At 35.4% G+C, this 12,417-nt stretch overlaps 1 protein-coding gene and 1 long non-coding RNA gene across 7 annotated transcripts in view; both read right to left on the reverse strand.

The window, feature by feature from the left end:
• Positions 1-12,417, reverse strand: part of LOC126381602 (uncharacterized) — a 119,013-nt gene that overhangs the window by 861 nt on the left and 105,735 nt on the right. The window contains exons 1-4 of one of the 6 annotated variants that reach the window (XR_007568889.1): positions 1,079-1,174; positions 859-993; positions 638-772; positions 182-316 (exon numbers count right to left, since the gene is read on the reverse strand). Coding sequence is in view for 1 of the 6 variants with exons in the window: in XM_050031066.1 (XP_049887023.1) it covers positions 278-316; positions 638-772 (174 nt within the window). In the remaining 5 variants the exon portion in view is untranslated. Of the gene's footprint in view, positions 1-30; positions 317-417; positions 553-637; positions 773-858; positions 994-1,078; positions 1,175-12,417 lie in introns of those variants that run through there. The other 5 variants (XR_007568888.1, XR_007568886.1, XM_050031066.1 and 2 more) reach the window with 5 other exon arrangements.
• Positions 4,046-5,576, reverse strand: LOC126381608 (uncharacterized). Its single transcript, XR_007568896.1, has 3 exons — positions 5,352-5,576; positions 4,694-5,022; positions 4,046-4,199 (listed from the first exon to the last, which is right to left on the reverse strand). It is a non-coding gene; the product is annotated as an uncharacterized LOC126381608 (long non-coding RNA).

Raw genomic sequence — 12,417 nt, forward strand, 5'->3', positions numbered from 1 at the left:
TTTTCTGTTCCATACTTTTGCGACGGAAAATTCCACTTGATATCATCTCATAATCATGGTTTCAATCATCCCTCAAAGTTTTCGTTACGATGTCACTAACACCCTGTATATTACATTTTTTTTTCCTTAGTCTATAGCGATACGTTTATGTCAAAGTGGTCGTGATCGTCATGTAACGTACCTCGACATCTTGTTACTTTTGATTGCTGGCTGTCACACTGCTGCATTCTTTGAATGAGCGGCCAACATCAGGCTTGGTTTATATAATACTATTGTATTAATGATCTCCTACGCAGTTTTTTGCCTTCTGCATTTCCTGTAAATAAAATATATAATTAAATATTATATGTAATTTATTTTCCTTAGTCGATAGCAATACGTTTTTGCCAAAATAGTTGTGGTCGTCATGTAACGTACCTCGATATCTTGTTACTTTTGATTGCTGGCTGTCACACTGCTGCATTCATTGAAAGAGATGGCAACATCAGGTTTGGTTTATATAATACTTTTGTATTAATGATCTCCTACGCAGTTTTTTGCTTTCTGCATTTCCTGTAAATAAAATATATAATTTATTTTCCTTAGTCTATAGCGATACGTTTTTTGCCAAAATAGTCGTGGTCGTCATGAAACGTACCTCGATATCTTGTAACTTTTGATTGTTGGCTGTCACACTGCTGCATTCATTGAAGGGGCTGCTGACTTCAGGCTTGGTCGATTTTATTCTATTGCAATCATAAACTCCTACACAGTTTATTGCCATCTGCATTTCCTGTAAATAAAATATATATATATTTTTTTCCTTAGTCTATAGCGATACGTTTTTGCCAAAATAGTCGTGGTCGTCATGAAACGTACCTCGATATCTTGTAACTTTTGATTGCTGGCTGTCACACTGCTGCATTCATTGAAGGGGCTGCTGACTTCAGGCTTGGTCGATTTTATTCTATTGCAATCATGAACTCCTACACAGTTTATTGCCATCTGCATTTCCTGTAAATAAAATATATATTTTTTTTTTCCTTAGTCTATAGCGATACGTTTTTGCCAAAGTGGTCGTGATCGTCATTTAACGTACCTCGATATCTTGTTACTTTTGATTGCTAGCTGTCACACTGCTGCATTCATTGAAATAGCGGCCAACATCAGGCTTGGTAGTACTATTGTATTAAAATCGCCTACGCAGTTTTTAGCATTGTGCATTTCCTGTTAAAAAAAATAATGTTAATTTATATATATTAACTTTTATTTATAAATATATACATATATATATTAGGTGATTTCCAAACTACCCAGGAGGTACACCCAGTAGCTCGCTTTTTTTCATGTGGTTCTCCCGCTAATCGAGGCCGCATCCACCTACTTATATGAGAAGTAGGTTCTATCTAATGAGTTAGCAATAGTCATTCAATAAGCAGAGAAATGTGAAAGAAAAAGCAATTTTTAGCTAAGGAATTTAAAATAAAAAGCAATTTTCAGCAATTAGCATGCAATAAGCAAAGCAATTACTCAGTAATTGTCAAACATAAGCGAGTTGTATAATTTAAAGATATTATTGACAATAACAAACACGTACCGAGTTTGTTAATACTTACATTGAGTTATCATCGCTAAGTTGACCAAATTATTAGTACAGGTTATCACATTCACGAAATGAAAATATGTGTTTTTATCAATTGTAACAATGCTTGCATGACCTAACCAACCGTTGGTGTTGTGGACGCCAATCTTCAAGAGACAAGTGGACGGGTGTGAGGAAAACTGGCAAGATGAACACGTCGGTGTGGGTGCGACTGGTGCACGGGAGAGAAGTGGAGCTAGTTGGCAGATGGAATTAGGCATCACTCTCTTGCTTCAGTTAAGTTCCACTCAGATCAGGTGGGTTGTCGCATGGATGAACATCGCATGGGTTGGAGTAATTCGGAGTAGAACTGTCCATGTTGTTCCCTTCATCGTAGGCACTTCAGTGGACTGTGGATCGATCAACAATAGTTACGTGAGTTGGCTGTCAAACCGATATGACGTGCCAGCCGAATCTAGCGACCAGGTATGCAGGGGATGGAGGTATCCTGTGGAGTAATCATATCAGCAAAGGTGAAAATGTCGATTGGGAGTGAAATGGAGGGAGAAGGAGAGCTGCAGTCAGCGGTCACGATCTTACTGTAGATAGACTACATGCTCAGTTTACGTGTAGTTGTAACTGTTCGAAGTTAATTGAAAACGATCGATATGCAAATTCCTGTTTAATGAAACAAGTAATAAATGAACAGGCAGGTGCTTTTTCGGTATTTAAACGCTAAGACCGTTGTTTGTTTATTGATCAGCAGTGGTATGATGGATTCTTGGATACTGATGAATGCTAATAAGCTAAGTATTTAAAACAAAATCACATTCAGAAGCACTAAAAACACATTAAATTAAAGAACGAAATAATACCGTATGAAATATTATTTAATATAATATAAAGGATGGAAAGAAGAAATAACAAGAATGCTATTTAGCGTGACATGGCTCTAACCAGATCCACTGGAAAACATAAAACCATATAAAACCTAAGTTTTAGTTTAGCTCATACACGATATTATGTTTTTTGAGGAACCGTCTCATGCGAAACAGTGTTCTATTGAAAAGTATTGTAAGAAGAAATGCAAAGAACACCATTAAGCGTGACATAGCTCTAACCAGATCCACTGGAAAACATAAAACCATGTAAAATCCTAAGTTTTTGTTTAGCTCATACACGATATTATGTTTTTTGAGGAACCGTCTCATGCGAAACAGTGTTCTATTGAAAAGTATTGTAAGAAGAAATGCAAAGAACACCATTTAGCGTGACATAGCTCTAACCAGATCCACTGGAAAACATAAAACCATGTAAAACCCTAAGTTTTTGTTTAGCTCATACACGATATTATGTTTTTTGAGGAACCGTCTCATGCGAAACAGTGTTCTATTGAAAAGTATTGTAAGAAGAAATGCAAAGAACACCATTTAGCGTGACATAGCTCTAACCAGATCCACTGGAAAACATAAAACCATGTAAAACCCTAAGTTTTTGTTTAGCTCATACACGATATTATGTTTTTTGAGGAACCGTCTCATGCGAAACAGTGTTCTATTGAAAAGTATTGTAAGAAGAAATGCAAAGAACACCATTTAGCGTGACATAGCTCTAACCAGATCCACTGGAAAACATAAAACCATGTAAAACCCTAAGTTTTTGTTTAGCTCATACACGATATTATGTTTTTTGAGGAACCGTCTCATGCGAAACAGTGTTCTATTGAAAGGTATTGTAAAAAGAAATGCAAAAAACACCATTTAGCGTGACATAGCTCTAACCAGATTCACTGGAAAACATAAAACCATGTAAAACCCTAAGTTTTTGTTTAGCTCATACACGATATTATGTTTTTTGAGGAACCGTCTCATGCGAAACAGTGTTCTATTGAAAAGTATTGTAAGAAGAAATGCAAAGAACACCATTTAGCGTGACATAGCTCTAACCAGATCCACTGGAAAACATAAAACCATGTAAAACCCTAAGTTTTTGTTTAGCTCATACACGATATTATGTTTTTTGAGGAACCGTCTCATGCGAAACAGTGTTCTATTGAAAGGTATTGTAAGAATAAATGCAAAAAACACCATTTAGCGTGACATAGCTCTAACCAGATCCACTGGAAAACATAAAACCATATAAAACCTAAGTTTTAGTTTAGCTCATACACGATATTATGTTTTTTGAGGAACCGTCTCATGCGAAACAGTGTTCTATTGAAAAGTATTGTAAGAAGAAATGCAAAAAACACCATTTAGCGTGACATAGCTCTAACCAGATCCACTGGAAAACATAAAACCATATAAAACCTAAGTTTTAGTTTAGCTCATACACGATATTATGTTTTTTGAGGAACCGTCTCATGCGAAACAGTGTTCAATTGAAAAGTATTGTAAGAAGAAATGCAAAGAACACAATTTAGCGTGACATAGCTCTAACCAGATCCACTGGAAAACATAAAACCATGTAAAACGCTAAGTTTTTGTTTAGCTCATACACGATATTATGTTTTTTGAGGAACCGTCTCATGCAAAACAGTGTTCTATTGAAAAGTATTGTAAGAAAAAAAGCAAAGAACACCATTTAACGTGACATAGCTCTAACCAGATCCACTGGAAAACATAAAACCATGTAAAACCTAAGTTTTAGTTTAGCTCATACACGATATTATGTTTTTTGAGGAACCGTCTCATGCGAAACAGTGTTCTATTGAAAAGTTTTGTAAGAAAAAAAGCAAAGAACACCATTTAGCGTGACATAGCTCTAACCAGATCTACTGGAAAACATAAAACCATGTAAAATCCTAAGTTTTTGTTTAGCTCATACACGATATTATGTTTTTTGAGGAACCGTCTCATGCGAAACAGTGTTCTATTGAAAGGTATTAAAAGAAAAAAAGCAAAGAACACCATTTAGCGTGACATAGCTCTAACCAGATCCACTGGAAAACATAAAACCATGTAAAATCCTAAGTTTTTGTTTAGCTCATACACGATATTATGTTTTTTGAGGAACCGTCTCATGCGAAACAGTGTTCTATTGAAAGGTATTGTAAGAAGAAATGCAAAGAACACCATTTAGCGTGACATAGCTCTAACCAGATCCACTGGAAAACATAAAACCATGTAAAACCCTAAGTTTTTGTTTAGCTCATACACGATATTATGTTTTTTGAGGAACCGTCTCATGCGAAACAGTGTTCTATTGAAAGGTATTGTAAGAAGAAATGCAAAAAACACCATTTAGCGTGACATAGCTCTAACCAGATCCACTGGAAAACATAAAACCATATAAAACCTAAGTTTTAGTTTAGCTCATACACGATATTATGTTTTTTGAGGAACCGTCTCATGCGAAACAGTGTTCTATTGAAAGGTATTGTAAAAAGAAATGCAAAAAACACCATTTAGCGTGACATAGCTCTAACCAGATCCACTGGAAAACATAAAACCATATAAAACCTAAGGTTTAGTTTAGCTCATAGACGATATTATGTTTTTTGAGGAACCGTCTCATGCGAAACAGTGTTCTATTGAAAAGTATTGTAAGAAAAAAAGCAAAGAACACCATTTAGCGTGACATAGCTCTAACCAGATCTACTGGAAAACATAAAACCATGTAAAATCCTAAGTTTTTGTTTAGCTCATACACGATATTATGTTTTTTGAGGAACCGTCTCATGCGAAACAGTGTTCTATTGAAAGGTATTGTAAGAAGAAATGCAAAAAACACCATTTAGCGTGACATAGCTCTAACCAGATCCACTGGAAAACATAAAACCATATAAAACCTAAGTTTTAGTTTAGCTCATACACGATATTATGTTTTTTGAGGAACCGTCTCATGCGAAACAGTGTTCTATTGAAAAGTAAGAAGAAATGCAAAGAATACTAATTAATGTGTCATGGCTCTAACCAGATCCACTGGAACCATGTAATCCCTAAGTTTTTATTCTGCACTTACTATGTATATTATATTATACATTATTGTATATTCATGGTAAGTTGGATTTACTGTAGGTGTATGCAAATTAATAACAAGCGTAGTTGTTTTGTTATTTGCGTCATTATAAGTAAATAACCAATGTAGACTTAAAAAAAAACTATTATCTTAAATTATTACGTAGGTAATACGTTGGTTATGACTGTACACATATGAATTAAACTATTTGCAGTTACTTTCATTTCTAATAACATTTGGTGTATTTGGTAACATTTAAAACTAAACAATTTTACCAGAATATATAAAATATGACTCGCTTTCTATTTTTTTAATTAAAGGTGTTTTCTTTTACCTTTCAATTTTTAAGTTTTTTTTTGTTTTAGCCATATTTGATTTGAAAGTTTTGAATATCAAAGTTTCACGTTGTTAGGTAGTGCTTTCTTCTCCAATTATTGTTTTTCCAAGTAGTAGGTATTTTCTAGCAACTTCATTTTATTTAGCCTGTATACATGTATTAATTACTTTATGTATGTGTTTGTATCGATGAGTGATCATTCTTCTGTCAATACTGGTGAGACCCGCTTGTGGGAGGCCAGAAATTAACATGATCACATTTGTTTTTGAATTTGCTTAGAATGGTATAGAACATTCATTGTTGATTATAGGCTTAATATTCTTACATACGCCATTAAAGGTAAAGCATAGTCGTACTTAATATCCTCCTGCGGCTTAGATTTTCAAACACAATAGCGAAACAATGGGATTTGGTTTAAGGACTTTTTTCATGTTTAGCCCATCTGACAGTCATCATATTTACCCATATTTTTGTTCGTCACTGCCGGATACAGGTAATTAATGACCTATTTTATTGCACAACACAACAAATAATGTTCTAAATAACACATTTCATTTATATATTCGTAGCCACAAATCTGTGCAATTGATGATGCGTCTTTGCTGACATAATGACGATGACGATTCATACACCATTGAATGCTAATGTATAATAAATATACTGTACTGATTCGACGTACCATAACACATATTCTTTATTCTGTCCGTTCCAGACACGCGAGTTTTACTTATGTAGCGTTTATGTGTACTCATTAATCGATTTCTAGCTTGGCATTTGTTTAAGTTTCTGAATCTTTCTTCGAGCAGACATTTGTAGTAATGTTATTTCTTAGTTTCCTTGATGATGAGTAAACAGGCATCCGGATATTTTCCTTTCTTCCTTATATTTATTACTAGCTTTTGCCCGCGACTTCGTCCGCGTGGCGTGTTATATAAGAGAGAGATCTTTGTGTGTGTGGGAGTGCATACTTATGCAGTTTAGATTTTTTCATAAGTACAATTTTTTTTCCCAATAACTCCCATTTTTCAAAAAACAGCCAAAAATATACTTTATATTTACTAAGGTATGCATGCATGCTAGATTGAATCAATTGATTGAATTGATTTTTTTTAATTGATTGTTCATTGAGTTTTCATTTTAATACACACTTCCTCTCTTCCCTTCAACGTTGCTGTGCCCTACAGGGTCCATGTTTTAGTTCCTATGCCTATGTAACACCCCATTGTACTACATGGAATGCAATAAATAATTTAATTGAATTGAATTGAAAACATCTATCTTACGCGGTTTCGATTTTTTCATACAAATGTTTTTTCCCGCTAACTACCGTTCCCGTGGGAATTTTGTAATATCCTGTTGCAACTAAGCTTTAAGTTTACTAAAGTACCTGCATGCCAAATTTCAAACGTCTAACTTGAGTGGTTTAGATTTTTCATACAAAAGGATTTTCCCGCTAATTCCCGTTCCCGTGAGAAATTTGGGAATTCCTTTCTTAGTGCACCTCTACGGTACCTATGGTACCTGCATGCCAAATTTCAAACGTCTAGCTTGAGTGGTTTAGATTTTTCATACAAAAGGATTTTCCCGCTAATTCCCGTTCCCGTGAGAATTTTGGGAATTCCTTTATTAGTGCACCTCTACGGTACCTATGGTACCTGCATGCCAAATTTCAAACGTCTAGCTTGAGTGGTTTAGATTTTTCATACAAAAGGATTTTCCCGCTAATTCCCGTTCCCGTGGGAATTGAAATTCCTTTCTTAGTACACCTCTACGGTATCTAAGGTACCTGCATGACAAATTTCAAACATCTAACTTGAATGGTTTAGATTTTTCATACAAAAGGATTTTCCCGCTAATTCCCGTTCCCGTGAGAATTTTGGGAATTCCTTTCTTAGCGCACCTCTACGGTACCTATGGTACCTGCATGACAAATTTCAAACGTCTAACTTGAGTGGTTTAGATTTTTCATACAAAAGGATTTTCCCGCTAATTCCCGTTCCCGTGAGAATTTCGGGAATTCCTTTCTTAGTACACCTCTACGGTATCTAAGGTAGCTGCATGACAAATTTCAAACATCTAACTTGAATGGTTTAGGTTTTTCATACAAAAGGATTTTCCCGCTAATTCCCGTTCTCGTGGGAATTTCGGGAATTCCTTTCTTAATGCACCTTTACGGTACCTAAGGTACCTGCATGACAAATTTCAAACGTCTAACTTGAGTGGTTTAGATTTTTCATACAAAAGGATTTTCCCGCTAATTCCCGTTCTCGTGGGAATTTCGGGAATTCCTTTCTTAGTGCACCTCTACGGTACCTAAGGTATCTGCATGCCAAATTTCAAACGTCTAACTTGAGTGGTTTAGATTTTTCATACAAAAGGATTTTCCCGCATTCCCGTTCCCGTGAGAATTTCGGGAATTCCTTTCTTAGTGTACCTCTACGGTATCTAAGGTACCTGCGTGCCAAATTTCAAACGTCTAACTTGAGTGGTTTAGATTTTTCATACAAAAGGATTTTCCCCGCTAATTCCCGTTCCCGTAGGAATTTCGGAAATTCCTTTCTTAGTGCACCTCTACGGTATCTAAGGTACCTGCATGCCAAATTTCAAACGTCTAACTTGAGTGGTTTAGATTTTTCATACAAAAGGATTTTCCCGCTAATTCCCGTTCCCGTAGGAATTTCGGAAATTCCTTTCTTAGTGCACCTCTACGGTATCTAAGGTACCTGCATGCCAAATTTCAAACGTCTAACTTGAGTGGTTTAGATTTTTCATACAAAAGAATTTCCCTTCACTACTCTGCTCCTATTGATTGTAGCGTGATGAAAGGTATACTATAACCTGTCCAGGAGTGTGAAGAATAATTGTACCAAGCAGTAAGCAGGAATTTCGGGAATTCCTTTCTTAATGCACCTTTACGGTACCTAAGGTACCTGCATGACAAATTTCAAACGTCTAACTTGAGTGGTTTAGATTTTTCATACAAAAGGATTTTCCCGCTAATTCCCGTTCTCGTGGGAATTTCGGGAATTCCTTTCTTAGTGCACCTCTACGGTACCTAAGGTATCTGCATGCCAAATTTCAAACGTCTAACTTGAGTGGTTTAGATTTTTCATACAAAAGGATTTTCCCGCATTCCCGTTCCCGTGAGAATTTCGGGAATTCCTTTCTTAGTGTACCTCTACGGTATCTAAGGTACCTGCGTGCCAAATTTCAAACGTCTAACTTGAGTGGTTTAGATTTTTCATACAAAAGGATTTTCCCGCTAATTCCCGTTCCCGTAGGAATTTCGGAAATTCCTTTCTTAGTGCACCTCTACGGTATCTAAGGTACCTGCATGCCAAATTTCAAACGTCTAACTTGAGTGGTTTAGATTTTTCATACAAAAGGATTTTCCCGCTAATTCCCGTTCCCGTAGGAATTTCGGAAATTCCTTTCTTAGTGCACCTCTACGGTATCTAAGGTACCTGCATGCCAAATTTCAAACGTCTAACTTGAGTGGTTTAGATTTTTCATACAAAAGAATTTCCCTTCACTACTCTGCTCCTATTGATTGTAGCGTGATGAAAGGTATACTATAACCTGTCCAGGAGTGTGAAGAATAATTGTACCAAGTTTCATTAAAATCCGTCCAGTAGTTTTTGTTTCTATAAGGAACATACAGACAGACAGACAGACAGACAGACAGACAGACAGACAGACAAAAATTTTACTGATTGCATTTTTGGCATCAGTATCGACCACTTATCACCCCCTGATAGTTATTTTGAAAAAATATTTAATGTACAGAATTGACCTCTCTACAGATTTATTATAAGTATAGATTTAAGGCGTATATTTTTTTTTGTTTGTTTACTTAATTCTAACTTAAGTTACCAACATACGCTAGTATAAAATATTCTTTAGTACAATTTTAATGCAAATTATATTTTTTTACAAATCAATATAATTTGCAAATGTTAAATACATTAAAATGTATACATTACACAAATTTAATTGGTTATAAAAACTTATTTTTCATTATACATTTATTTTCCTGAATTAATGCATGAAAATATCAAGGCGTTTGTGTTATAAAATAGCTACTCCAACTTACCATGAATTTCGTAATTTTTTTTTATTATTTTAGTAAATATATTTTGCTTACTGCTTAGTGAATGATAAAAAAATAAGTGACTAATATGACAAAGATAAATTTTACTTAATGTAAGTTAGGTATTGGGTAAAATGCTTTTGAATGATGATTTGTAAATATACTCGTAGAAGTATAATTATTGCATAACTTATTGCTTTAAGTTGAGAAAGTAGCACTTAGGAGAAACATGTATCAATAAACATCATTGGTGTCTTCATCGAAATATTTTATAATTAATTTATTGTTTATATACGCATTTAAATTTGCTAACAATATTATTTGTATAGCGTTAGCGTTATAAAATAAAAAAAATGAACATCAATAAATCATACGTTTGCTTACAAAAAACAAACAGTTTTAGCGCTTAAACACTGAAACAGAATTCTTTTCAAATAACTTCGAACAATTACCACTTTAATACACCTAAACTAAACATTGTCCATGTACAGCGAGATCCTGAATACTGATTACAGTTTGCGTACTCCCTCCTTTCCAGTCCTAAGCGACATTCAAACCTTCACTGACACGATCATTCCACAGGATACGTCCGTCCCTTGTATCCCAGATCGCAAGAATCGGCTAGCACGGCATAGCAGCTTGACAGCTAAAACTCACGCAACCATTGTTGATCGACCTACAAAATCCACCGAAAATGCCTACGACGATGGGAACGACACCGACAGTTCTACTCCGGATCATTCCAACCTGCGACATTCATCCATATGACAGCTTACTTGATCTGAGTGGAACTTAGCTAAAGCAATCGAGTGATACCTGCCTCCATCTTCCAGCCAGCTCCACTTCACTCTCATGCACCGGTCGCACCCGCAGCCAAGTGTTCATCCTGCCAGTTCACTTCACGCCCGTTCTCTCGTCCCCTAAAGATGAGCCTCCACAGCGTTAACGGCTGGCAAGGGCATGCACACATTGCCAATTGATTAACACACATTTTAATTCAGTGATTGTGACTAATAAAATGGTAAACCTAGCTTTGAAATTCAATGTAACCATCATCAAATCGAGTTGCAAGCTTGTTAAAGTCAGTTCTATCGTTAAATTATACGAAAAGAAGAAAAAACAAGATAGAATGAATATAAATAATAATAAATAATTCGCAATATACGATAATTTCAACACATGATTTAACCGATCTAAAAAAACCCAATAAGCTTAATAACAGAGATGAACTGTTCAGTCTTTTCAAGAAGTGCCACCCTAAATAAAGTTACGTTAAACTTAAAAGTTCTGATATGATAACGTTATTCGAGAAAGGTTGGTCATTTTCGATTCGGTGCCTGGGTAGTAGTACTTTTATGTCACGTCTTTCGCGAACGCGACCTAAAGCTACATACAGTTGACCGTGACTAAACATATCAGATCTAAGATCGACCCCAACGCGACTAATCGTTTGACCCTGGCTCTTGTGAATAGTCATTGCATAACACACCTGCAATGGGAATTGACGGCGACACATCTCGTAAGGGCTGTTATGTTCTATAGGCGCTTTAAAAAGAATTCGAGGGATCAAATAATCTCCTAGTTCACCTTGTTTCCGAACTTTAATAATATATGGAGATGTTTCAACAACTATTACTTTGGTGCCATTTACTAAGCCGTCCGCGAAACTAAGATTACGCGTGATTACACAAACACATTCTAATTTTAATTGCAAATCGAAATCTGGAACACCTTGTGGTCGAAGTGTATGTAAAAATTCGGGACTAAAATATACTTGATCAGCGTTGTCGCTTAAAATTTTGTCTATGGCATAAAAATGTAATACTTCTCCTGGTAGTTTGTCTAAAATAACGGCATTAATTTCTCTAACTGCATCGTTACGGGTGCATAGAATCGCTCTGAAGGAGCATACGCCTGGCTCAGTAAGAGTAACTTCTGGGAATACAAAATCAATTAAATCTTCTAATTCAGTAACATAATCAATGGATTCAAGTTGGACTAATTGCAAATCATTATTATTTGTTTCTAATCTAAGAGTAGGTAATAAATTTGAACCCAGTTTTAAAATAAATTCTGCATACTGTGCGTCATCCTTACATCTCTGTGAAGTTACCAAACTAAATTTTTTCAATTGTTTCCAAATAGGTGAAGTTTTTAGTGACGCGTTTAATATATCAAAATTCGTTCGTGCTTCTGGGACTACTGGAGGAATTTGACGAAAATCTCCTGCAAAAATAATTATTTTAGAACCAAAAATTTTGTCTGACCTCATCAAATCCTGCAATGATCTATTTAATAAATTTATAAGGTATTTATGAGCCATCGGCGCTTCATCATACACAATAAGATTAGAATTATAAATCAATTCAGCTCTTTGAGTACCATTTGAGATGTTCCAGTATCCGCTGTCATCTAATAGATGTAAAGGAAATCTAAACAAGGAATGAGCCGTCATTCCGTTTGTGTAAT

This window comes from Pectinophora gossypiella, unplaced genomic scaffold (genome assembly GCF_024362695.1).
Source record: "Pectinophora gossypiella unplaced genomic scaffold, ilPecGoss1.1 Pgos_66, whole genome shotgun sequence".
Lineage (NCBI taxonomy): Eukaryota > Metazoa > Arthropoda > Insecta > Lepidoptera > Gelechiidae > Pectinophora > Pectinophora gossypiella.